Below are 27,009 nucleotides of genomic sequence, written 5' to 3' on the forward strand. Positions count from 1 at the left end.
ATGGAGGAGGTGTGATGGTGCTTTGCTGGTGATACTGTCTGTGATTTATTTAGAATTCAAGGCACACTTAACCAGCATGGCTACCACAACATTCTGCAGCGATACACCATCCCATCTGGTTTGCGCTTAGCGGGACTATAATTAGTTTTTCAATAGGACAATGACCCAACACACCTCCAGGCTGTGTAAGGGCTATTTGACCAAGGAGGAGAGTGATGGAGTGCTGCATCAGATGACCTGGCTACCACAATCACCTGACCTTCATCCCAATTGAGATGGTTTGGGATGAGTTGGACCACAGAGTGAAGAAAAAGCAGCCAACATGTGCTCAGCATATGTGGAAACTACTTCAAGACCATTGGAAAAGCATTACAGGTGAAGCTGGTTGAGAGATTGCCAAGAGTGTGCAAAGCTGTCATCAAGGCAAAGGGTGGCTTCTTTGAAGAATCTAAAATATACACCATTTATTTCATTACTACATGATTCCGTATGTATCATTTCATAGTCTGTCTTCACTATTATTGTACAATGTAGAAAATAGTAAAAAATAAAAACCCTTGAATGAGTAGGCGTGTCCAGACTTTTGACTGGTACTGTATGTAACAGCATGTTTATGATGTATATATATTTACCATGTTAAATTATCATTGTAATTGTGCACACATTGACGTCAGACATGCACCTACCCCCATGCTCGGTTGCTGATGACTGCAGGAGCAGGAATCAGGAGCAGGAATCAGGAGCAGGAATCAGGAGCAGGAAAAGACACCCTTCTTTTGACTGATATACGGGCATGTACGTGATAGGCCTATCTAGCTTGTATGATAATATGGTCATAATGCTTCTTGACAGAGTCATAAAGTGTATTTTCTTAGTCCAAGTAAAATAAAACAGGATGGTCCTAATGCTTCATGACTGTCATAGAGTATTTTCTACAAGTTCTTAAAACATTTATTAAAAAATACATGACTAAACAAAAACAAAGGATTTAAGAGAAAGGACATTTCTTGGCAGGGAAAAAACGAATTTGAATAAATGTGGGTTTTGACACTCTTATGTAGGTGTCATAACCAGCAATAAAATAACGCAATATGTCACAACCGGTGTAAATATATGCGTCATGACTGTATTATAACAGGTTATGACCGTGTCATAATGTGTTAACACTGGGTGTCAAGTAAAGTGTTACCAAAATAAAAGAAAATCTATAAAAAATGGTCAGTGAGTTTGACTCGTTGCTTCTACAATGATCCTCAGCAGCACAGTTCATAACAGCATTGAAAATTAACACAAAAATGGGCGACAAATATTTTGGAGAGTTCCTACAGTAGCATTCTGTAAAATTTCAGTCAAGTCCACATCACTCCAAATAAACAATGCCTTAGTGTTGCCCTTAGCAAAGCAGATACACATGAGTAGGTTTCAGTTAACACTGTTTGGCTTTTCAGTCAAAAATAAATAATTGTTGTTAGTATTGGTAACGTCCTCTCTTTCCTCCATGACCCCAACCAAAGCCACCTCCTACTCCACCCCCTCCTCGCCAGCCACCCTTACCCCCTCCCCAACTACCACCACCTCCTCGACCACCACCACCACGACCGCCAAAACCTCCGTCTTGTCTCTTCTGCCAGGCTGGCATCTCAGGGAGGGGGGCATCTATCTCAGAGGGCCGACCACCGCGATCTGGCACCCTCCCCATCAGGATCTATAGAAGTGAAATACAATGGTAGGTCAATGACAGGACAATGGCTGAGGACCATGGACCCTCATTTTGTCAGTTATAGTGCTTTGTCCTAAAGACTCGACACTTTTGTACACTCAGACATTTGCACACAATGAACATTGGGTCACATTCCACAGTACCTTATTGACGGCACAGGCAGTATTCTCTCTGCTTGACCCACTGCTGGTCTTCACCACATTGCAGATGTCCTCCCTGGCTGCCAGCAGGTGAGCCATGCCCACAGACGACATCTGGGCCAGGGAGTGTCTCTTAGGCTGGTAGGCCCTGGCCATACAGTCAACTCTCTCCTAACAGAAAAGACAGATGGGTAGTTTGTAGGACATGCACAATGAGATTCTTCATAGAGAGCAGAAAGGGTGTAGCCTGCCGATTAAGGACAGTATCACTAGTAGCACTGTGCCCTGATGAGAAAAGGGTGTCACTTTAGACCAGGGATGTGCAGATGGCGTCACACCCCCTTTTGTTGGCCTGAAGATCAATCCCCCCCCACACCCTCAAAAGTTTGGACACACCTACTCATTCAAGGGTTTTTCTTTATTTTTACTAATGTCTACATTGTACAATAATAGTGAAGACGCGGAGATCATCCGTTCACCTACTCTGCGTCTCACAAAGACACAGCGGTTGGAACGAAAAATCTCAAATTGGACTCACGAGACCAAAGGACAGATTTCCCCCGGTCTAACGTCCATTGCTCATGTTTGTTGGTCCAAGAAAGTATCTTATTATTGGTGTCTTTTAGTAGTGGTTTCTTTGCAGCAATTCAATCATGAAGGCCTGATTCACGCAGTATCGTCTGAACAGTTGATGTTGAAATGTCTGCTACATGAATTTATTTCGGCTGCAATCTAAAGTGCAGTTAACTCTAATGAACTTATCCTTTGCAGCAGAGGTAACGCAGGGTCTTTCTTTCCTGTGGCGGTCCTCATGAGAACCAGTTTCATCATAGCACTTGATGGTTTTTGCGATTGCACTTGAAGAAACTTTCAAAAGCATTCCAGGTGAAGCTGGTTGAGAGAATGCTAAGAGTGTGCAAAGCTGTCATCAAGGCAAAGGATGGCTACTTTGAAGAATCTAAAATATATTTTGAGTTGTTGAACACTTTTTTGGTTACTACATGATTCCGTGTGTGTTATTTCATAGTTTTGATGTCTTCACTATTATTCTACAATGTAGAAAATAGTACAAATAAAGTGAGTAGGTGTGTCCAAACTGTTGACTGGTAGTGCAAGTATTCAGACCCTTTACTCAGTACTTTGTTGAAGCACCTTTGGCAGTGATTGCAGCCTTGAGTCTTCTTGGGTATGACCCTACAAGCTTGACACACCTGTATTTGGGGAGTTTCTCCCATTTTTCTCTGCAGATCCTCTTAAGCTCTGTCATGTTGGAAAGGCAGTGTCGCTGCACAGCTATTTTCAGGTCTCTCCAGAGGTGTTCAATCGGTTTCAAGTCCGGGCTTTGGCTGGGCCACTCAAGGACATTCAGAGACTTGTCCCGAAGCCACTCCTGCGTTGTCTTGGCTGTGTACTTAGGGTCGTTGTCCTGATGGAAAGTGAACCTTCCATCATGCGTATAAATCTAACATTTTCTCTACACACCATGGCAAAATGTGTAAAATTACAGGAAATGAAGTGGCAAACATGCTTTGTTTTTGTTTCTTGCTGCTGTCAAGTGGGGGGCTGGTAAAAATGCTTTGCTCACAAGGCAGGAGGGGGGTAGCAACAATTTTGCCTAGGGCCCCCAATAGGCTAGGGCTGGCTCTGACTGCATGTGTGGGTATGACTTCAGATTTTGTGGCCCCCACCCCCATCAAAGTTGCCCATGCCTGCTTTAGACTATTGAGATGCACCCAAAGACTCCACCTGCCTTGGCTCTGTCTGACCAGCCGAAAGACTGCACAGTGACGTCCAGACGTTTGATCAGCAGCCTCCGCCGACACTCATACTGTGAGGACAGGACCGTGTTGATCTGCTCCAGCCTTTCCTGTGGATACAGACAAGGCCCAGAGTCAATGGACACACTTGACATCCCCTCATGCTTTAGCAGGAATTATGAATTTTGCCTCCACAAAAATGGGTGAAAGTCTGAATACAGTCTGCTTACCCACTGTTCACTGTCGAGAGTGTTCTTCAGTACTGGCTTTCCAATGTGATCCTTTGGAAGCTCTTGAAGCACTGCGTTTATCTGGAAATACAGATATACAATGCATTTGTTGAATACAAAGATAATCGGCACTTTCTCACAGACTTTCTATTGGGTTAATGAAGGCCATTTTTGCAGCTTTGGTATACCAGACCTGAGCCTAGGGAGGAAGTATCGGGTGTGCAAGACTAACTTAGACACACCTTTTGTTCTATCCCGGAGAACAGCTCTACTACTTCCTGCTCTCTTGGCTGTGGGAGCTTCAGTGTTTCACAGATTGCCTGGAGATCGTTTCGGTCTTTGTGTTGTTTGTCCTCAACAAGTCGGCTCTTCACTATCTGTGCAGCTTGTACCTCTGAGCTTAAAAACACTGCAGAACAAAGATATGAGCCACAGGTAAAAATCGCATTAATGTAAAATATATGTCAGAACCATGGCAGATCAGCAACACACCAAAAGGGTATCATAACATGATGGTACTAAGACCAGTTCTCTGAACAAATGGTCACTTCAGTACTTACATACTAGTTTTAGATGGTCTTTTTTATTCTGCAGTCCTCCCTGTAGAATCCCGGAGACAAGGCCTCGATAGGGGCACTCCAACTCCTTCAGCATATCACTCATCTCAAACTGAAGGCCATCAGTATCACCTAAACACAACGTTTCAGCATGAAATGCCCACACCAGTAGAAATCCACTTTTTCGAGCTGAAAGACGATGGCCAGAGCTTACCCATGATGTTGCACAACAATTTAAGTCAATAAGTCCGAGTTGTAGTCAAAAGTATGATATATTTCAGTTTGAAGTGACAAATCTGAACTGCCCACTTCGTGCACATCCGTGAATGTGGTGTCTTTTCCTATGATATCACATAGAAATTATTTTCAGCCTACATTTCATTTCAGGGCTGGGTTTTATTTTATTAATGTTACCACCCACCAGCATGGCATTGTTTAATAATAAGAAACAGCTGTAAAGTTATTCCTCTTTGCGACTGAGATGAGCCAATCAGCAGTGTTGTGTTGGAGACCACCTAAATCGAGACCGATTCCAGACCAAGACCGGAGCAAATCGAGTCCGAGCCAAGACCAAGAACGGAGGGGGGAGCCGAGAGCGAGACCGATTTAAGACCGAGACCGGGTGTGGTCCGAGACTAATTCAAGACCATGATTGTAATTTTGTCAAATCGCCACCATAATAAGAGTTCAAAATGTCCAGTATTTCTGTTCATATTTCAGAACATATGGATTGTTTAGACATTCAGAATGGGGGCAAATAGAGGGAAGATAGCCCAAACACAGTGGGGAACAACGAAGGCTTTCTACGCCTTCAGAAAAGAAGTAAGGATTTATAAAACAATAATAAATAATAACATTGTAATTATATTATTATTTTCAATCATGTTCTGATTTAATCTCTTCAGTTTTTGTTGGAAAGGAAACACTGAAGCGAAAAAAGATCCAACCAAGATCTCTTTACTGGTCTCTGGGGAGATAAATCTAGCTAGCTAAGTCAGCCATTGGCTAGGACATCAGAAACTAGATAGAAGGCATCTGCCATTCATCTGTATTAGGGCAACATTTTGGAGTGATAGTGGAATCAACCAATCACTTTGACTTGTAATGGGTGGAACCGTACTAAAACATATGGAAACTTCTGCCTTCTTGAAGGTCAACGGGTCACTGCGCAATAGCAAACAATAGTTTTCCTTTTGTTGAAGGCTAGTTTGCAGTGGCTGCAGCGGGTGTTTTGGAAGAGGATGTTGTTGCTGATTTGTTAGCTTCTCCCTTTTCAAGAATAATTTCACAAGAAGTTGGTGAGTGGAACTGTGGTTTTTAATGCAGCTTGCTTGCTGTTAGCCATCTCTTTGAAAATAACTTGTGTGTTGCGTTTAAACTTTAGATCAGAGGTTACTTTGTGTGCTAAACTTGAAATGTGTTTTTGCAATGATAAGTAATAGCTATACATTTCAATTGGGAAATGCTTATGCATTGGTGCCTGGAGAAGTGGGTATACTCAAATCTTTGACATAAATCTCCCAAATGGCCCACCTGGCAAAGGAAAAATCAGATGTTTTCCCATGCTTTTAAAAAAATGTGTTGTTTTCTTAAAGATTTTCACTTTTATTGAAAAAAAAACACATGTTAAGTCCACAACAATGCTTAAACCACCTCAGGAGACCATTTTTGAGGTCTATGGGGAAGCAAAAAAACTGGCTTGCATACCCATTGTTATAAATTATATGAATTGTACTTTGTTTTTACTAGTGCTGCACTGATATTACATTTTTGGCCGACACAGATATCCAATATTATCCTAGCCCAAAAAAAACCTGATACCGATATTTAACACTTTAGCGGCCTCTTAAGCATTCTAGTACAGTTAAATAGTTAACACACACAGCGGTCTAAGGCACTGCATCTCAGTGCAAGAGGCGTTACTACAGTCCCTGGTTCGAATCCAGGCTGTATCACATCCGGCTGTGATTGGGAGTCCTATAGGGCAGTGCACAATTGACAAACGTCATTCGGACCGTCATTGTAAATAAGAATTTGTTCTTAACCGACTTGCCTACTTAAATAAAAGGTTACACACACACACACATACCAAAAACATATTTTGTTGGAATTTACGTATGTTCCCATTACTAGTAAAACATAATAAAAAAACTATTTATTTTACTTACTTGCTGTTTCGTTGCTCATTTAGTCAGTCGTTTCTTTCTCAACCAGGATTTCTATGGAACGCCGTTTGGGTATTTGAGTGTCAAATAACATGTGGTACCCTTCATGTGGTACCCTTCCTGCAGGCTCATCCTGACATGACCCTCCAGCATGACAATGACACCAGCCATACTGCTCGTTCTGTGTGTGATTTCCGCGAAGACAGGAATGTCATTGTTCTGCCATGGCCAGCAAAGAGCCCGGATCTCAATCCCATTGAGCACGTCTGGGACCTGTTGGATCGGAGGGTGAGGGCTAGGGCCATTCCCCCCAGAAATGTCTGGGAACTTGCAGGTGCCTTGGTGGAAGAGTGGGGTAACATCTCACAGCAAGAACTGGCAAATCTGGTGCAGTCCATGAGGAAGAGATGCATTGCAGTACTTAATGCAGCTGGTGGTCACACCAGATACTGACTGTCACTTTTGATTTTGACCCCTCCTTTGTTCAGGGACACATTATTCCATTTGTTAGTCGCATGTCTGTGGAACTTGTTCAGTTTGTGTCTCAGTTGTTAAATCTTATGTTCATACAAATATTTTCAGTTTGCTGAATATATACGCAGTTGACAGTGAGAGGACTTTTATTTTTTTGCTGAGTTTATATGGCTTGGTGTCATCATCTAAAATAACCTTAATTTATAGGACAGTTCTTATTTGATTAATGGTGGTCGGACCCATCTGTGAAGCTAGTCACAATAGTGGAATTTGTGGTTAGTCTTCAAAATAATAATTATACTATTTGTATTCATTTGCATCACTGTCAATTACATACTTTTATTTTGAAGGCAAACCGCAAATTCCACTATTGTGCCTAATCCTTATTGTGGCTAGATTCACAACACATAACCCGGTCCGGTCGAGCCTCACTAGCCAGATGAAGCTAGCTGGCTGCTTATAACGTTAGTTTTGGGCAACAGGGTTAAGTAGCTGGCTAGGTATTTATTTTCATGAACTGTAGTTCAATTTCAATAGGCAAACAACAAGCGGCAACCTAGGTAATACTCACAAGAATTCCTAAATCATTGCTAAGAATAATGAAAATGACTGCAGTTTCTACTGGTCATTGTTTTCGGGCTGGTTGTATTGGTGCTAGCTAGGTACCAAGCTAAAGCTAGCTACCCCAGAAGTTGCGGTCAAACAAATGATGCTTTATTACCAAAGCGGTATTGTAAACACATCATTCGTGGCCGGTGTTTGCAGACTTTTGTACAGCTTTGACAGTGCTACTGTATCTTTTTTGACACACATAGACCCAAACGGCGTTCCACAGTATGCATGTCGTGAAGCTAATAGCAGTGACGCTATTACTGTGTAACTGCAGTAGGGCAACATCTGAAAAATAGCGCACTTGGTAGTGTGTACCAGTGCCCGACCAGTCAGCGAAAGCCAACATCACCCACGACAAAGAACGGTTGATTGTCAAGGGCAATGAATTCCATTATCTTGGCTTTAATGGATTTCGCCTTTCAGTTGTCTCGCTGAAATGTTCTTAATCTTTAAAATGACTGCTCTATCCACACAGCAGACATTGTGGGCTAGGTTAGGAATGCTGTGTTGCATGTGTAGGGCAACATTTTGTGTGGCGTCATTACGTCATGTACCTACGTTATATAGGTATGCACGGTAGCTTTGACAAAGGTTTTTAACATCGGCGTTAAACTAGACATCGGGTGCGATACCGATGTTGCCATTTTTAGCTAACATCGTACGATTCCAATATATCGTGTATTCATAGTACTTACCAAACGAACTACATAACATGGTAATAATTTATTTACATGGTAAATCTCTATTGATAAACTGGGTAAATCAAGTTGTAACCTAGGCCTATTCACACATGATTGCATATTTAATAGGAGTGTGTGCATACATTGAATCCATTTGGGACTCATTTTATTGAGCTGATCAACAACATTTAGAGTTGAAGTCGGAAGTTTACATACACTTAGGTTGGAGTCATTAAAACTCGTTTTTCAACAACTCCACAAATTTCTTGTTACCAAACTATAGTTTTATCAAGTCGGTTAGGACATCTACTTTGCGCATGACAAGTAACTTTTCCAACAATTGTTTACAGACAGATTATTTCACTTATAATTCACTGTATGACCATTCCAGTGGGTCAGAAGATAACATACACTAAGTTGACTGTGCCTTTAAACAGCTTGGAAAATTCCAGAAAATGTCATGGCTTTAGAAGCCTCTTTTAAGCTAATTGACATAATTTGAGTCAATTGGAGATGTACCTGTGGATGTATTTCAAGGCCTACCTTCAAACTCAGTGCCTCTGTGCTTGACATCATGGGAAAATCAAAAGAAATCAGCCAAGACCTCAGAAAATAATTGCAGACTTCCACAAGTCTGGTTCATCCTTGGGAGAAATTTCCAAATGCCTGAAGGTAGCATGTTCATCTGTATAAACAATAGTACGCAAGTATAAACATCATGGGGCCACGCAGCCGTCATACCGCTCAGGAAGGAGACGCGTTCCGTCTCCTAGAGATGAACGTACTTTGGTGCGAAAAGTGCAAATCAATCCCAGAACAACAGCAAAGGACCTTGTGAAGATGCTGGAGGAAACACGTACAAAAGTATCGATATCCACAGTAGAACAAGTCCTATATCGACATAACCTGAAAGGCCGCTCAGCAAGGAAGAAGCCACTGCCCCAAAACCCCTATAAAAAGCCAGACTACAGTTTGCAACTGCACATGGGGACAAAGATCGTACTTTTTTCAGAAATGTCCTCTGTTCTTATGAAACAAAAATAGAACTGTTTGGCCATAATGACCATCGTTATGTTTGGAGGAAAATGGGGGTGACTTGCAAGCTGAAGAACACCATCCCAACCATGAAGCACGGGGGTGGCAGCATCATGTTGTGGGGGTGCTTTGCTGCAGGAGGGACTGGTGCACTTCACAAAATAGATGACATCATGATGACGGAAAATGATGTGGATATATTGAAGCAACATCTCAAGATATCAGTCAGGAAGCTAAAGCTTGGTCGCAAATGGACAATGACACCAAGCATACTTCCAAAGTTGTGACAAAATGGCTGAAGGACAACAAAGTCAAGGTATTAGAGTGGCCATCACAAAGCCATGACCTCAATCCTATAGAACATTTGTGGACAGAACTGAAAAATAGTGTGCGAGCAAGGAGGCCTACAAACCTGACTCAGTTACACCAGCTCTGTCAGGAGGAATGGGCCAAAATTCACCCAACTTATTGTGGGAAGCTTGTGGAAGGCTACCCGAAAGATTTGACCCAAGTTAAACAATTTAAAGGCAATCCTACCAAATACTAATTGAGTGTATGTAAACTTCTGACCCACTGGGAATGTGATGAAATAAATACAAGCTGAAATAAATCACTCTACTATTATTCTGACATTTCACATTCTTAAAATAAAGTGGTGATCCTAATTCATTCATGGGGCGAGAGGGGGGGGGGCGGCACGGAGTCAGTTTCCTGAGGCAATAGATAATCTTTGGGAGAGACGTCAGAGAGAGACTGATTAAGTGAATTAATAAAGTTTTGGTGGCAATCAGCTTTGAAAGTAGCGTATTTTGCATTATGTTTTACACAAAGTACCAGGGTAGTGAATTGATGATTGCTTCAGCTGTAAGCCAACAAGAAAAGTTAGCTTGGTTATCGTCGCTGCACAGCTATTTTCAGGTCTCTCCAGAGAAGGCAAAGTGTGGCTCAAACATAAAATCTATTTAGATGTAACACTTTTTTGGTTACTACATGACTCCATGTGTTATTTCATAGCTTTGAAGTCTTCTCCATTATTCTACAAAGTAGAAAATAGTCAAAATAAATTAAAACCCTTGAATGAGTAGGTGTGTACAAACTTTTGACTGGTATTGTACACACAGAGAAATCATCATATTGACCACACAGGATTTTGTAATAATAAAATTGGTATGTAAACTCCCCATCACATTTCCCCAAGCCCAACATGTCTCCGTCCAACCCTCCCGTATATATTTTTTGCTGCAGTGCTGCCTGCCAGCAGTAATCGTGAGAGGTTCAATAAACTGTCATTGTTAAGTAACATAGCAGATGCAGTGAACAGTTGGGAGCTGTGAGTTGATGGTTCGGATTACGGGATGCCAAGGTCATATTTTCTGATATTCTGGTCCAGTTAAAGGGTTGTTCAGATTCACTTAGATCTGTGGACCATACTTTTGGTCAGAATATGAGATTTTCAAAAGTTGTTTATATATTATAGAGATCAGTCCTTTTGGGAGCCCAGATACTTTAGTTATAAATCCCATCATTGGATGGTTTGGTAGTTGGGTTTCCCAAGGGACTCCATAGGGCAGCATAGCTGAGAATGTTTTATTCAATAGATGTTTAGTGCACAAAGGTAATGACTAAAGTGTCTTATTTGGAATTTTCTAATCTGATTTCTCTATGTGGTCGTCTATTGAAATTGTCTTTCTGGATCGAACTTCAGTTCAACTGCAGTACTGAGCAAAACCCGTATGGGCAGTTGAAACCATGCTTCTAGACCGTAACCCTGGCCCCTTGGTTACATTAGCTAGGTAGTATGTGATTTAACAAAACAGTGAGAGGCAGTGAGAGGTGATGATGTCTGATGGTATTTTGGCTCACCAGAACCTGATGTACTGCTCTCTTCCAGGTCACATAACGGTTTCAGACGGGACTTTAACCACATGCATAGGTTGACATACTCATGTGATGACAGTCCACCTTCACATGCTTTGACAAGCGTCTCCTCATCCTGCAGAGGTCCGTCATACCTGCGCACCAAAAGACAAATTTAACTCGAGAACTCAGGGCGGCATACATACGTAATTCACGTCGTAATGCGCTAGTATTAGCATACCGAACATGCATGGATGGGAAAGTTAGCATCGAATCATGATAGCATTTGCGAACTAATGAGCATATACTTTTAATACCACTGTCTAGAACGACTACACTATATTGACAACACCCATGTACATTTGCTAGCTAGCGGTTAATCGCTGATTGAGCAGCGTAATCCGTGATGCCGTCAGATGGCGGAGTGTGGTTTGCTTACCCGATTTGTTCCAGAACATCTAAAATATCACGTTCCATTGTGGCAGACAACAATATCAGCAGATTCCTTCAAAGTTATAGATGTGAGTGTGTTGACATTGTGAGACACAAACATACATTATTAGCTTAATTCATCGGCTAGCTAAAACCATCCCGAGAGTCAGGAGTAACGAAAATTAAATCCGTAGTGGAACATTCATGTTGGTTACTTTTGTTCCGCTCAGTTTGTTCCCTTCATAGATATAGATAGAGGACTCTACGGCCCAAAAGCTTGCTGTAGCATGGGAAGGGGTTTGAAGTAGTCAAGTGGGACCGGTGTGTTATGAACAACATTAGCGTGAGCATGAGCAACAATAGTGGAATCGCTGATTCGCCGTTAAAAGAAAAGTCCCCCATTGAAACTGACGCAAACTGATACAAATAATGGCAACATGCCACAATTGGACAAGATAACGCTTAACAAGATTGGAATGTTGTTATATAAATTAAAGAAAATACAATTATAACTTAATCTGACCAAAGAAAATCTGTTTAAATCGCACTGTGGATGTATTTGGCTTCAGAATTGCATTGGAGGCTTACTTGTATGCACTGTACAGCGCAACCTATGGATTGTGCACCCATGAAATGGGATATCAGCCTACTGGTCCAACTCTCCTTGTACTTTAAAATGACCCTCCCCCTTGTACTGTAACATAAATTGAACACCCTCCCCCCTCATATAATTAACTCAAAATAATGTTAATGACCGAAAATAGCAATAACTGTAGCAACCCTGTGTTTATAAACATGGAATTCTTCAGCATGCTTTGGTGGCACAGTTGATGCTACACAGGGATACAGGCCAGAAGGTTCAGGGTTCACGGCCACCACAGACGAGCTCACGCTCCCTGCCTCTTTCCTTACGCTTCGATCATAGCCAGCTGCAGGCATTGATCAGCTAGGGGGAAATCAGATTTTCAATATTTTGATGCCATATTTATAATTATATAAAATATATGCAATGAATTTTCCAACAACAGATTTCTGTGCCAATGCACCACACAACCAATAAACAAAGCATGCCAACTTTGGGCACTTCAATGTCATGTTTTGCGTTTTCAACACAACAATAAATAGACTATGTAAATCTCGACAAACCGAAATACCCCCCCCCAAAAAAAAGATATAAAAAAATGATTATAATAATATACATCCCTCTATACCTTGTAGGCTTACTAAGTATCGCAGGCAAGGCATGACAATCTCCTCGTCATTAAACTTGTTGGTGTTTTGTAACAGATGTCTCTTTACATTCATCAATTGGCCGCTGCACAGTTTGGATTGATTGATTGATTTTATTTGTGATTTAAAAAAATGTAAGTGACCGGGATTGCACAATAAAGTCGGGGAGTTATTTCCATTGTGGTCCCTATTTACATAAATACATACACAATTACATATATACAAACACATTACAGAAATAGAGAGGAAAAAAGTGGGGAAAGGTGAATTTAAGTACAATTCTTACAAGCTTGTTTGGCTGGTAGCTAATTCTTTAGATGTTTCTGGCTGCTGGTGAACCATGATGTGCAGGCATAATCAAAAAGACACTGGATTAGCACACTTGCCAGTCTTTAGGGTGTTTATAGCTAGGTTTCCATCCAATTGAAGACAGATTTTCATGCAAATATTCTAAAATCTTCATAAAGACAATATGCCATTTCAGTTTCCTTTAGGAAAATTTGGCAACGGACGACATGACAGGGAAGATTTTAATTTACTGGACATTTGAGAAATTTACTGGACATCCATGTGGATTCCGATCTGACCTGTCGCAGCCAGCACCATCAATAAATGAGGGATGTTGGCCAAATGGATGTCGATTAAGGCAGCCCCCCGCAACTCTCTGATTCAGAGAGGTTGGGTTAAATGCGGAAGACACATTTCCATTCAGTTGTACAACTGACTAGGTATCCATCTTTCCCTTTCCCTAATGAGGCACAATTACATGTCCTTAAAAACAGCTATAACAAACTACAAAAACAATGTTCCTTGTGTTTCGATGTGTAGCATGTGCAAAACTTTATTGCCTTTTTTGAGGGGGGGGGGCTACTTTTCTAAAATAATAATTGTCCACCTCATGGTTCACCTGTCTGAGATTTGAGCACTAAATGTATAGAGATAGAGAGAGATATAGATATGCCCGTGGCATGCATTTGTTTATGTCAGATGGCTACTGCATCTGCTATACAGATGTAGACATACAGAAGGAGGCATTTTCGATCAGAACATTTCATATAAAGATAAACATTACATTGTTAGATTATAGGAGTAACTCTGGTAGGCCTGAAACAGACTTCCTCACATCAATTTCAACTGTCAACTTAACATATCATAGGCCTGCAGTAGCTAAAGCTTAATAAAAGCCACACCAGACCAAACCTTCACAAACGTTTCTAAACTTTATTAGGGTAATATCAAAAGTAAGTCCAGCAATTGTTTATAGGAAAAATATGAGCAGAAGAGCGAATGTAAACCAGAGAAAAAACACACTACCCTTGATCTGTCCCTAATAGGCCTAATTGTCTTTTGTTGAATTTATATAGCAACATCCCAACCTTGTTTAGAACATGATCTAATCCAATTGTGGCATGTTTTCACTATTTTTATCAGTTTACTTCAGTTTTAACAGGGGCTTTTATTTGGAAGGCGAACTGCCGGTTCCACTATTGTTGCTCATGCTAAATGTAGTTCACAACACATGTTCATCTGGGTTGAACTTCCTATGGGTTAAAGAGATTCTCTGATACTTTTGTATACTTTTTAGCCAGTAGTTCTGAAAGTAGCCTGACAAGCCAAAAGTGGTGCCTGAAAATTGCATACTACATCACATATGTGCAGATATGTGCACCGTGTCATTGCTCTCGAATTGGGGGCTGGCCCAAGTGGGGTAAAATGTAGGGGAAATCATGCAGCACAGCTTTCAGAAAAACAGTCGCTTTCAAACTTGGGATTTCTTGGCTAATTAAAGGTAACACAGTAAATCTGCTCATAGATTATGCATGTATGAACTACACATTGACACATCAAGCCCATAGGGGAGGTTTAAAAAATACTTTATAGTCTAAGGGACTGTGCATTATTTATAATGAGGGATACTTGGAGAAAATCGGATCTCTCTGAAATGAAAATGGATGGCCATTGGCTATTGTTAAAAAAGAGGATAGTCTTAACAGTGCTAAAGTTGTGTATCAACTGTAAAAATGTAGGCATGTCACAGCCGTCGTAGACAACAGACCAAGGCGCAGCGTGCAGAGTGCTCATTCTTCATTTATTATAGGAGAACACTTAAACAGAAAAATAACAACGACCAACAGTTCCGTAAGGTACAAAGACTAATACGGAAAACAACCACCCACAAAACCCAAAGGAAAACAGGCTGCCTAAGTATGGCTTCCAATCAGAGACAACGAAAGATTGGAAACCATACCCGGCCCAACACATAGAAATAGAAAACTAGAACACTCCCACATAGAAACAGAAAACCCCCAAAACCCACACAAAACAACCCCCTGCCAGGCCCTGACCATATTACTATGGCAAATGACCTCTTTACCTGGTCAAGACGTGACAAGGCAACAGAACCAGTTACAACTGAGGTATCTGATCATCAATGAATTCAAGAAAAATACATTCATTGTTTAACACAGCAGCCACATATAATCAGATAGGCCTACATGCACTTGTGGGGGGAAAAAAAACATTTGGGAAACCTAGGGACAGACGTTCCGCTAGCGGAACGCCTCACCAATATCCAATGGTATAGCGTGGCGCGAAATACAAATACCTCAAAAATGCAAAAACTTAAATTTCTCAAACATATGACTATTTTACACAATTTTAAAGACAAGACTTTCCTTTATCTAACCACATTGTCCGATTTCAAAAGGCTTTACAGCGAAAGCAAAACATTAGATTATGTCAGGAGAGTACCCTCCCAAAAATAATCACACAGCCATTTTCAAAGCAAGCATATATGTCACAAAAACCAAAACCACAGCTAAATGCAGCACTAACCTTTGATGATCTTCATCAGATGACACTCCTAGGACATTATGTTATACAATACATGCATGTTTTGTTCAATCAAGTTCATATTTATATCAAAAAACAGCTTTTTACATTAGCATGTGATGTTCAGAACTAACATACCCACCGCAAACTTCCGGTGAATTTACTAAATTACTCACGATAAACGTTGACAAAAAACATAACAATTATTTTAAGAATTATAGATACAGAACTCCTTTATGCAATTGCGGTGTCAGATTTTAAAATAGCTTATCGGTGAAAGCACATTTTGCAATATTCTGAGTACATAGCCCGGCCATCATGGCTAGCTAATTTGACACCCACCAAGTTTGACTCTCACCAAACTCAGATTTACTATAAGAAAAATTGGATTACTTTTGCTGTTCTTCGTCAGAATGCACTCCCACTTCAACAACTTCTACTTCAACAACAAATGTTGTTTTGGTTCGAAATAATCCATAGTTATATCCAAATAGCTCCGTTTTGTTTGTGCATTCAGGTCAGTATCCGAAGGGTGACGCACGGGCGCATTTCGTGACAAAAAAATTCAAAATATTCCATTACCGTACTTCGAAGCATGTCAAACGCTGTTTAAAATCTATTTTTATGCTATTTTTCTCGTAAAATAGCGGTAATATTCCAACCGGGCGACTTTATATTCATTCATAGACTGAAAGAAAAACATGGAGTCGTCTCGTGCACGCGCACTCCATTGTCATTGTTCCCTGCCTGACCACTCACAAAAACTCCTGCTTTTTTTCGCCCAGAGACTGCAGAGACGTCATTCCGCTTTCTGGCGCCTTCTGAGAGCCAATGGAAGCCTTAGAAAATGTCCCGTTACAGCAGAGATGCTGTATTTTTGATAGAGATGCCCTAGAAGGAGAACAAATTGTCAGACAGGGCACTTCCTGTATGGAATCTTCTCAGGTTTTGGCCTGCCATATGAGTTCTGTTATACTCACAGACACCATTCAAACAGTTTTAGAAACTTTAGAGTGTTTTCTATCCAAATCTACTAATTATATGCATATTCTAGTTTCTGGGCAGGAGTCGTAACCAGATTAAATCGGGTACGTTTTTTATCCGGCCGTGAAAATACTGCCCCCTATCCCAAACAGGTTAATTTTCTAATTTATTCTATTTTATTTCATGATATTGTTGTAACAAAAGAGATTTGTGTTGACTGTGATTAGGTCATGTGAATATATGAGCATCTGCAAGGCTAAATTAACAAACTAGGAATGCATAGCTCACTGCATGATCCTCAAAGCAAAGACTGGTCAAAATCGTGTTTCTAAAAGTGACTTCAAAGGCACTGTAGAATGACTGTATAGCCTAATAAGGCATTTTCATTTCATTATTATGTCATTCTAAGTATTTAATGTTATACAGCCTAAATGCTAAATGCATAGGCATGTTGTTGAAGTGCTGTTCTTAATGAGTTGTTGAAATACTAAGCGCCTGTACTGTCACAAATGCTTCACAATTGGTTTCTTAAATGGCTTAAATGGCAGACTATATCCTTAAAATAATAATAATAATTTCCTTCTTAGGTTACCTGGCTTGGTCCTGATTGATTTAGACTTAGTATGTTGTTTAGTAGCCTGTTGCGACGCTCCCGCACTTTTCTTCAATATGAGAATAGCCGAGACCTGGGTGAATGGTCAAATGATTTCTGCAAAATTAATTCTGGTAAATTCGAAATAAATTATATTTAGGGCTAATTACCACTAAAATTCCATGAAAACGATAGAATGACAAACTAAATGAATATGTAGGCTATAGCAGCCTAGAGGTAGGTAGGAAATGGTGCTTTATTCTCTTTATTCTTTCTCTATGGCGGTGGCATGAATGATGAACTAACTGTAGGAGTGTGTGCAGAGGCGCGTCGGTCGGTGGCGCCACAGACAGAAAACACTACCAGGGGTGGCTAAAACGGCTGTCCTCAAAACAGTCTTGTGCGACGAACTTGAATTTGCCCTACTGTCCGAGTGCTTAGCTTACAGAAACGTACCACCTCTATTGTACATGCAGACTATCTGATCCACTGCATTGACCTTACCATCACACCAACGAGATCTAGACTCCAAATGCACTCGTGTCTGCCATGATGTTCATAAAACTCCACGGACCCCGTTACGCAGTGGAACCCAGAACGATACGTGACCACTGCTGTCCTTTCAGCACCACAATTCGAAGGGCGCTCACGTCACTCAAAATAACCGTTTTAAGGTGTTGCCTATGTCTAATTAGTCCAACGCGTCACTTATTATTATTATTGTTGTTATTATTACAAATAGAAGATTATCACGTCACACAATGGTGCTCGTTAATTTAATTTTTTTGTTTAACCTTTATTTTGACAGGGGGTTATTGCTGTCTCTTCTCCAGATGAGCCCTGTATAGCACCACAATACACTTTAGTTTGGAGGATATATTAGCACGGGTGTTGTTAGGCCCAAGATGAAGTCGAGGGTCGGCAAACCGTGCCAATATATCCACCAAACACCGGCTTCGAGGGCATTATCACTTTTATACAATGGGTTACCATCATATTCAAATAATGTTTTACATATTTTCATTAAAAACGTTATTTTGATTAATGTATTCATATTTCATCCTTCCACAATATATAGTCCTGGCACAAATCTAGGGTTGCTTCCCAAGCCAGCTGGTCGGTCGTTCTATTATTCGGTTGCCAGAGACTCGACCCAGTCGTTAAGTATTTTTGTTCTGTATCTATTGACACGACCCAGTCGTTCTTTCTAAATATTGTCTGGCAATGTTCTTATTCCTTGCTCACTAGCTAGCCAACTACGGCTAATTTACAGTCACGTCAAACAGTGCAGCCATAATAACAACAAAGTATTTTGTTTTCTAGTGACATTTCTTTGGTTACATCCATAACATTGTGCTAATGATGCGCAAATTCACTTGGCATAGAAAATGTGCTCTCTTGTCAGAACACTGTTGTTCAGAGACGCTAGCCAACAACACAACTAACACAATCACGTCAAACTGAAGTTGGAAAGACTCCAAACTAGCTGCACTTCGTTTCGTTTGACCTGTTTTCTATTAACATTTCTTTGTCTATATCCAGAAAAATCATGCTGATTCATGATTTCGACTGGCTGAGAAAAGCTGCCTGGCTGTCTGTCTTATCCAGACTTCCAACCCCTACACATTCATTACTATGGATCAGCTGGAGATCGAATTTCAATACTGAAACAATTTTACAGAATCTCCATACAAATCTCCACTCTTGAAAACTCATTGCTAGTCTAAAATAAATGTTAGATAATGTCTAGATGCTTTTTACAGTGGAAATCAATTGTCTGGCTGGGTTGATGAGATAGTGGATAGCGCTGTGAGATGGAACAGAGTCAATAGGCATTTCAATGTCATAGTGTTCGCCGGTGGTAAATTGTGGAATAGACATCGACTGGAATGCGGTTTTAACGAATCAGCGTCCAGAATTAACCCATCCGTTGAATAGATCAAAATACAATAAACACATTAAACTACACAATACAATACACGCTATTATACACGACAATACAATACTCGTAAAAAGTTTCCCTAACAACCATCTAAAATGTCCTAGAGGCACCAATTCCTCCAATTTTAAAGTAGATCATTCCACAGGTAAAGTGCAAGGAAATTAAAGGCTGAAATTAAAGGCTGACAGTAGACTATAGTTCTGTCTGTCAAACAGATAGGCCTATCTTTTATTTCTTGAATAGGAAGAAATAGGCTCCAACACAAAGCACTCTTGTTGTTAGTAGCCTAAAGTCAAATTAAAACGACGTCTGTTTAAATGAATTAGGCCTTCTGGAATTAGCCTACTTTCAGCACCCATGCGCTGTCCATCTCCATGTTTGCTGTGTCATAGTAATGCAAGTTATGTAAATTACTCGAGTATGGCTTATTGTGAGGTCAATAACTCTGACAAATAGCTTCATTATGGGCAACGAAACATATTGTTTTTATTAAAAGTAATTATAGCAGTAGGAAGTTTACAACCCCAGGAAGAACTAATGGGGATCCGGAATAAAATACCATCTTCATGCTTTCCTTTTTAAACTGAACAAGACATCAGTAGGCCCAGTCCACGCACATAGATATAGCATTGTTGAACAAATCGACTTGCCTCGTGAAGTGCCACCGTATACAGCAGTGTCATTGGTTAGGCAGTACAAAGGGGTATATTTACATCAGCAAGAGCAGGGCAGGCTGGGGCTCATGATTGGGAACGCCTATCCATTGCGCTGTGTAATGCAGTTTAGCCTAGTTTAAATACACCATCCCACCAGCGCAAAAACTCTGAAAGTACATTTTCTTAGAAATATAACTTTGCCCTGTGCTTCTCTGAGCATGCTCATGCTCTTCATATAGCCTAGGCCTATAGCCTACAGGGTAATTTTATTGAGACTACACTAGGCGCATTATACTGCGAGCCCAGCAGAGAATCAGGGATGAGGGGTATCATCGGGAACACATGAAATACTATAATAAGCAACTCATTCTTAAACCCTGAGGAATATGACATTTAATCGATTACAAATTACATGACCCTCCCCTAGACGAAAAAATATATATAATACTACTCTCCCCATGCCTGAAATTGAGAAAGCATGACCCTCTCTGGGTTACAGTTGTGTACATTTCTCTCCATAAGGAAGAATCACATGATTCCATCCGGGTTATCAAGAACGATTAGCAGATTAATTATACTGGTGAGCAAACATTCCAGAACTGCAGGTGGCAGTAAATTACCAACCTTGGCTTTATACCTGTTCAAACAACACTACCATTGTTAATAATGGCAGCTATTTTAGATTTAGTTTTCGTCCTAGTTTTAGTCTTAAAATATAATTTAGTTTTAGTCACATTTAAGTCATTTCATCCTTAGTTAGTTAATTATCAGTCCAGTAAAACTCTGGACAGTTTTTGTCTAGTTTTAGTCCCAGACATTTTAGTGACATAGTCAGTGCATTTTTTTAAATTAAATAATTCATATTTAGACTACCTCTAACTTCCATCATGTGCACATTCAGATAGCTTTGTCCAACTAGGCCTACTAACCCCTCGTATACCTTAGCTGGCAACATTGATATCGTGGCAAATTGTAACCAATGCCAGCCAAAATTAACCATACAGGCCATAAAGCCTTGGCCACAGGTTGAACAATTTACAGCTCTGATTTTCTCCCGATCATAACCATCAATGGGGGTAAATAAGTGGTTTCTTTGAAAAGGGGAGAATTTGAGCTTAACAAAAAATGCCAGAAGTATCACTTTACTCATAATGTGCAACAAATAGCATACGTTTTTCACATAGGCAAAAAGCAACTTCAACTCGCATTTGCGAACGCAGTGCGAGAGCAGCAACACAGCGCATATGGGAAAATAGAGCTTCTGATGTGATCAAAGCAAAAATAGCCTATACATGAAAGTAAGAGAGAGAGTATTATTATTATTTCTAGTTGAGGTTACTTAGGCTTACAAGTGAAGCGGCCTGGCTTAGCATCAGTTCAAAAGATTGTCGAGTGACTGAAGTGACCGCCTGGGAGCTGTGTGGGAGAGCCAGGCAGATCAATCCATAGAGATAGATAGAGGACTCATCTTTTTGTCTGTGCCATTATAACATCTGTGACAGCATGGGCAGCGCCCTTGAGGCTACAACCCATAGGAATCCCCACCCAGTTGACTACTTTAAAAAGGTGGAAGGATGGTGGAAGCCCTCAATGGCTGCCATGCTAAAACCGCCTTTTGGCCACTAGAGGCCTTTATCATTCACTATGGTTCAATCAGACCTTGCAACTGAAATATGTCAATTCTGCCAATGAGAGGATTGCATGCGATATTCTGCATGCATTCATTCTTATGATTAGGAAAAAAACTGGTGAAAAGAAGCTTCATGTCAAATGAAATGTCCATTAGTCTTGTGAAATTCTCACCTCACATTTTCATAGACTAAAATGAAAAGTCAATTGTAATGGTTATTTTTTTCCAGGGCTTCTCGTCTCATTATCGTCATAGTTTTAAATAGGTTGTTGACGAGTATTTTGTCATAGTTATTGATGAAATTTAGTAGTAGAAAATTGCCTACTTCAAAATGGAGATGCCTCAATGGCGTTGCTCATGTCCTCAGACGCCATAATGGAAAATATATAATGATGTGATGTCTAAGTATGGTTCCCGCTAATAACCTCCCGGCACAGGAGGTTGGTGGCACCTTAACTGGGGAGGACGGGTTAGTGGTAATGGCTGGAGCGGAATGGTATCAAATACATGGTTTCCATGTGTTTGATGCCATTCCATTTACTCTGTTCCGGCCATTATTATGAGCTGTCTTCCCCTCAGGAGCCTCCACTGCCTCCCGGGTTATCTTCATATCTTCCGTGGACTGAAAAAGCATAATAAAAACCCCATTCTGAAATGTTATTCTTTACCATTCAATTATGTGAATGAAATGTGTAATTTGTGAACAGCCATGACCTACGGATAATGTTATTAATCTTCTATATAGTCTAACCATAATTATATGTCAAGTGATTCAACAGAATACTATTATAGTCTATGTGACATTCACATGGGGAAAACATTCTGGGATGAATTTCACTTGGTCCTGGAGAAGCTCAAATGGAAGGTGCTGTAATAAAGTCATCCTGCTGATGAGCGTCTTGATATTTGCTCAATGAAAAAATAACATTATTACTAGATACCACTAGCCTGAGATAATACGTGAGAAATATTCCTGGAAAGTTTTTGCAACTTTACGTAGAATTTGGATGTAGATATGCAAGGTGGCGTCTCCACCATAGAAATATAATTACATTACCTGAGGTGGCAAGATAATGATAGAAGTCTTTAAAAGAATCCCACAAGACAACAACAAGATTAAAACTCACCATTTTATTATGATAATGTTATTTGATATGTCAAATTACAAGTGTATGATGTAACATAAAAACAGTTACAAACATATGTATGCATATTTACATTATATATTTATGAAAAGTAACAAGCTACATCTGTATGAAGAAAATACAACTATGACATGAGTTATTGAACTATACATTTTACATCATATACTTGGAATTTTCAAACCATGATAGAAATACCTAGACATATATAAACCAATATAACCAGAACAAGAGCTGTTAAGTTTTAGATGGAAACTATGATGGACGTGAGGCACTTTTTCAAGGTTGTCAGGGTGTGACGCCAATGGCACTAAGAAAATGAAAGAAAAGATGCACGAGAAAGAAAATAAACAGGCAGTGTTTACAGAGGAATTAGAGTACCATTTTTACTGCAATTTTCAAAACACAAATGTTTTCCACTATTTAGAACTAATCACAGAAATGTTACATCATCAAGCGCCGTAAGAAGCCTACATACATCAGTGCACCAAAGCATTGGAAAATGTAAAAGTAACCACTCAACTGCTGTGAAAAGTAACCTTTTTAAGCAATACACCGAAGAAACAAGTTTATATAGGCATTTCATTTTAACCTAGACAAAGTCGAGAATGTACATTTGTATGCATTCCAAAGATATCCAAACTTTAAGATTGAAAGAAAGAATAATAAGACTAGCAGCAGTGGTTAAAAACTGAAGTCTTTCATATGCAAAGTTAACCAACAGGTAAAAAAAATATATTAAAGCAGACAGACATGTTGCATATATAATACAGTACATGATAGCGAGTTGCACTGTGCTGGTTAATGCAGAATGAAACACGTTATTTCAGTATCTCTCAGCTAAACTTGTATAAATGTACATCCTACATTTTGCTTCTCAGCCAGCAAGTTTTTAAATCAGGTTCATCAAACCTTGGTTCAGCTTGCAATATGCAGGGCAATCCAAATTACAATATGGGATGAGAACAAAAATAAAATAAAATGGACAAACAAACCAAAACGGGTGAACACACGCACACACATAACAAACACTCGTGGTCATGGTTATATGCTGTCAGAGAACTAGATATTGTTTTAACAGTCTTTCAGAGCAGATTTTTCTCTCCCTCCCAACACAATAAAATTAGTGATTGTATCTAGCAGCTTTATATATAAACTTTTTAAAAATAAGTGGACTGTCACTACTTTGACATGTTAGCACTCTAGCCTTCCTTCCTCGGTACAAAACTAGAAAGAAACTCTATTCAACGCACAATAGTCATTTGAATCATCAACGCCCTCTACTTTTCAATGTGAAATAATACTAAAAAGGTGACCTATGTACATAATGCTGTCAATTGAAGCTACAGTATATGCTGACAGCAGTGATAAATACAGCTCTATCTTCATTTCCAAAAAACTAAATGGGATTATTATCAGGTATTTAAATATAGTGTTACTTATTTACAGGCATTTGGATTTTGGTACCTGGGTAACATCTATATAGCATTATTAAAGTGTCCTGTCACTGACTCAGTGTGGAGAGAGGTCTATGTGTTTCCCATGGTCAACAGTTTGCATAGAAAGTAAAGAGTGCCCAGCATGGGGCATAAGGGTGGGATTTGGAAGAAGTTGACTGTCCCCGTCCAGTCTGGAGACAAGACCGAGTTGCCACTTCCTTTTCTCGAGGAGTGGCGGGCCGAGGGATGGGGTTCATATCTACTGGCCAAGGTACAGGGCTGTAATGACAAGCTTTTCAAATTGGGAAGGGCGATTTTCTATCAGTTTGATAGTTTTGTCTAAATGATCAAAGAAGACTGTTCTCACACATTATTCAGGTGCACAGGCACACAGTCTAAAATCAACAGTTGATGCTGTTGTGTGGAATTAGCAATAACATACTGTCTTTTTGAGATGCAGTATCAAATTAATACAACTGGGGGTCTGTCTACAGTCATTCATTGGTTGTTATCGTGGCCATTGTTCTTCTGTGTGAAATATGGATTTGAACAAGGACCTTCATATCTACCAATCAGGCTTCAACAGTCTGTTTTGTTACAACTAGTCAAAACAGATCAGTTTCTACGATCACTGTGCTTGTGCAACAATCATACTCATATGCTATAATAACCTATAGCCAAATGTACTTTCTTTCTGTGACCTTTAAAACGATGCATCCATTAATTCACGACTGGGCAAATGTTAAACTATGTATTCTAGGAGTTACCGTGGACAAGCTGCAAAATGACCTAATAACAGCAGTACATTTGACTCATTCTTACAAATGCTTTAAATCACAAGGGGACAGACATACAGTACTTTTGAAACTTGGAGATGGTGCTGTAACCAAAGCTTGGAGACCAGTGCTTTCAAGGTGGGTTTTTCTCACACAAAAGTTTAGTTTTAAATTGGTGATTTCTTGTTGCCGACTAATTCAAAACTTTTAGTTTTCCCCAAACTAGCCTAATGTAAGTAACTTGTTCAACAAAGGGGCACTCAATACCCCTTAGTTGCCAAAATTACATGTAAAAACTTGCTGGTTGAGTAAAATTTCAGCTTTATAAATTCAAAACATAAAATGAGCAAGACACAAAGACAAACACCAGTTTCACCATGAAGCAAACATTTGATTGAGTCAAAATTGAAAATCTGGTAAAGTACATGGAATTGTGAAGTATTGGTCTCATTCGTGTAAGGTGATTCAAGGAGTGTTAACATTAACTCTTGACTTAGAAGAAACGTTTTGGGGGGGGATGGAGGATGGCAAAATACATTACCATGTTTTCCCTTCTGCTCATGGAATCGATCCCTTTATGTTGGAATGCAAATAAGTGGTCCAAATCGCCTTACCAAAACAAGGAAATAATTCTAACATTATCTATGGTGAATGTCAAAAGCTATGTCATACTGTACCCGTCAAAAGATAAAGGTGTTACGTTCTTTTTTTGTTCAACATTCGACTAATAGGAAAAATAAGGAAAGACGTACACATCCACCACAGCAACATCTCTGAACTGTTAAATGACTAAGAATGGTCTTAAGGTTAATGTACCATTAGAATTGTGTGAAGGTTACCTTTAAGGGGGGGATAAAACATTTCTAGTGCACTTTCTCTGTCTAATAATTACACTGTCGGCCAATGCTCGAGCCAAAGGGAAGGCCACTGTTAACCAATCGCAAATTCACAAAAAAGCAAGAAAATATCCCTTTTAGCATACTGGAATACTAAGTATGTTTTCTTTCCGCACAATTGTTGTTTTCTTTTTGTTGTTCTTTGTTATTCCTTCATAAAGTTACACATTACTTCTAGAGAGAGTCTGACATGGTGGCCTGCCTGTCTATATTATGTACGAGTGTGAGTGTGTGTTTAGTAATATCACCATGTCTGTTAATCACAACGCCTTCTCCTCGCGTTCAGCTCCTGAACTTAACTTCACACTCAGAGCCCGTAAAGCACGAGGTTGGTCTTCCGTTGCCCTCTGCGTCGGAGGACACAAACATCTCCAAAAGACATCCAGAGCCAGGGGTCTATAACAACATGTCACCCCCCTTTGAGAGGTGAATGGAAAAACAAGCTTCCGCTTTCCTGTGTTAGCTAGCTGTGTTGTGGGTAGGTCGTCCCGGGTGAGGGGGGTCAGAGTTCAGTCAGGTCACCCGGCGGCCTTGTGCTTGCCCCCGCAGCATTGGCAGGCCTCCCCACAGTGGTGGCAGGCTCTCAGCGGCAGGTAGCAGCACATACAGGGAGCGATGAAGGACAGCGCCACCAGGGCCAGCCAGCGCAGGCAGAACTGCTCGTCTGCCGTGTCACACGAGCACGGGTCCGAGAAGTCTCCCTCAGAGTCGGACATGCAGTGGTAGAGCATGCTCTCGGCACACAGCATGCAGCTGACTTTATAGATGCACTGCTTGATGGGGTCTGGAGCGTCCTGGCACTGCCCCCGCCGGTTGTCCTCATGGTTAAACATTTCCCGGCAGTAGATACAGCGTGAACGCTCACCATCCTCCCGCCGCCGCCGCCCTTTTTTGGACTTGAGCAGCGGCGAGGGCTGGGTCTTGATGGAGGAGTCTTTACCCAGCCCTAGCCCTGTGCCCATACCCATACTCCCAGGGCCCGAGTGGGACTCCATGCCCGGCCCCTCGGGGAAGAGGTACTCACACTTCTTGGTGTCCAGTTTGTGGAAGGAGGCGGGGAAGTCAGTGTCCTCTCGCTCCACATCATGCTTCCACATGACGGGGTGGCGGTAGTCCTCGTAACCGCGGATCAGAACGTCCTTACGAGGGTTGATCCTAACGATCTCCTCTTCGTCCATGTGAAAGCGCACGTGGCGCGTTGACTTGAAGGAGACCTAGTTGAGACAGTTAT

General features: G+C 40.5%; 2 protein-coding genes across 2 annotated transcripts in view; both read right to left on the reverse strand.

Moving 5' to 3' along the window:
* Window positions 1-928: 928 nt before the first annotated feature.
* On the reverse strand, window positions 929-11,851 carry fam98b (family with sequence similarity 98 member B). Its single transcript, XM_029729863.1, has 8 exons — window positions 11,667-11,851; window positions 11,234-11,382; window positions 4,408-4,536; window positions 4,090-4,256; window positions 3,848-3,928; window positions 3,611-3,727; window positions 1,864-2,031; window positions 929-1,705 (listed from the first exon to the last, which is right to left on the reverse strand). Exons 1-8 carry the CDS (start codon window positions 11,702-11,704, stop codon window positions 1,469-1,471), a joined length of 1,086 nt encoding a protein of 361 aa, XP_029585723.1. The 5' UTR covers window positions 11,705-11,851; the 3' UTR covers window positions 929-1,468.
* A 10,787-nt stretch (window positions 11,852-22,638) lies between these two features.
* spred1 (sprouty related EVH1 domain containing 1) overlaps window positions 22,639-27,009 on the reverse strand; it is a 74,673-nt gene continuing 70,302 nt past the window's right edge. The window contains exon 6 of the mRNA XM_029729864.1: window positions 22,639-26,992. Coding sequence (XP_029585724.1) covers window positions 26,297-26,992 — 696 coding nt within the window. The 3' untranslated portion in view covers window positions 22,639-26,296. The remainder of the gene's footprint in view (window positions 26,993-27,009) is intronic.

This window comes from Salmo trutta, chromosome 33, assembly GCF_901001165.1.
Source record: "Salmo trutta chromosome 33, fSalTru1.1, whole genome shotgun sequence".
NCBI lineage: Eukaryota > Metazoa > Chordata > Actinopteri > Salmoniformes > Salmonidae > Salmo > Salmo trutta.

Bases quoted from the DNA above. Each gene is read 5' to 3' on its own strand.
- fam98b (XM_029729863.1), bottom strand. From the start codon at position 11,704: ATGGAACGTGATATTTTAGATGTTCTGGAACAAATCGG. The intron at 11,383-11,666 runs GTAAGCAAACCA...TTTGGTGCGCAG, and splicing joins GATGTTCTGGAACAAATCGG to GTATGACGGACCTCTGCAGG. The intron at 4,257-4,407 runs GTAAGTACTGAA...TTTGTTCTGCAG, and splicing joins AGACCATCTAAAACTAGTAT to TGTTTTTAAGCTCAGAGGTA.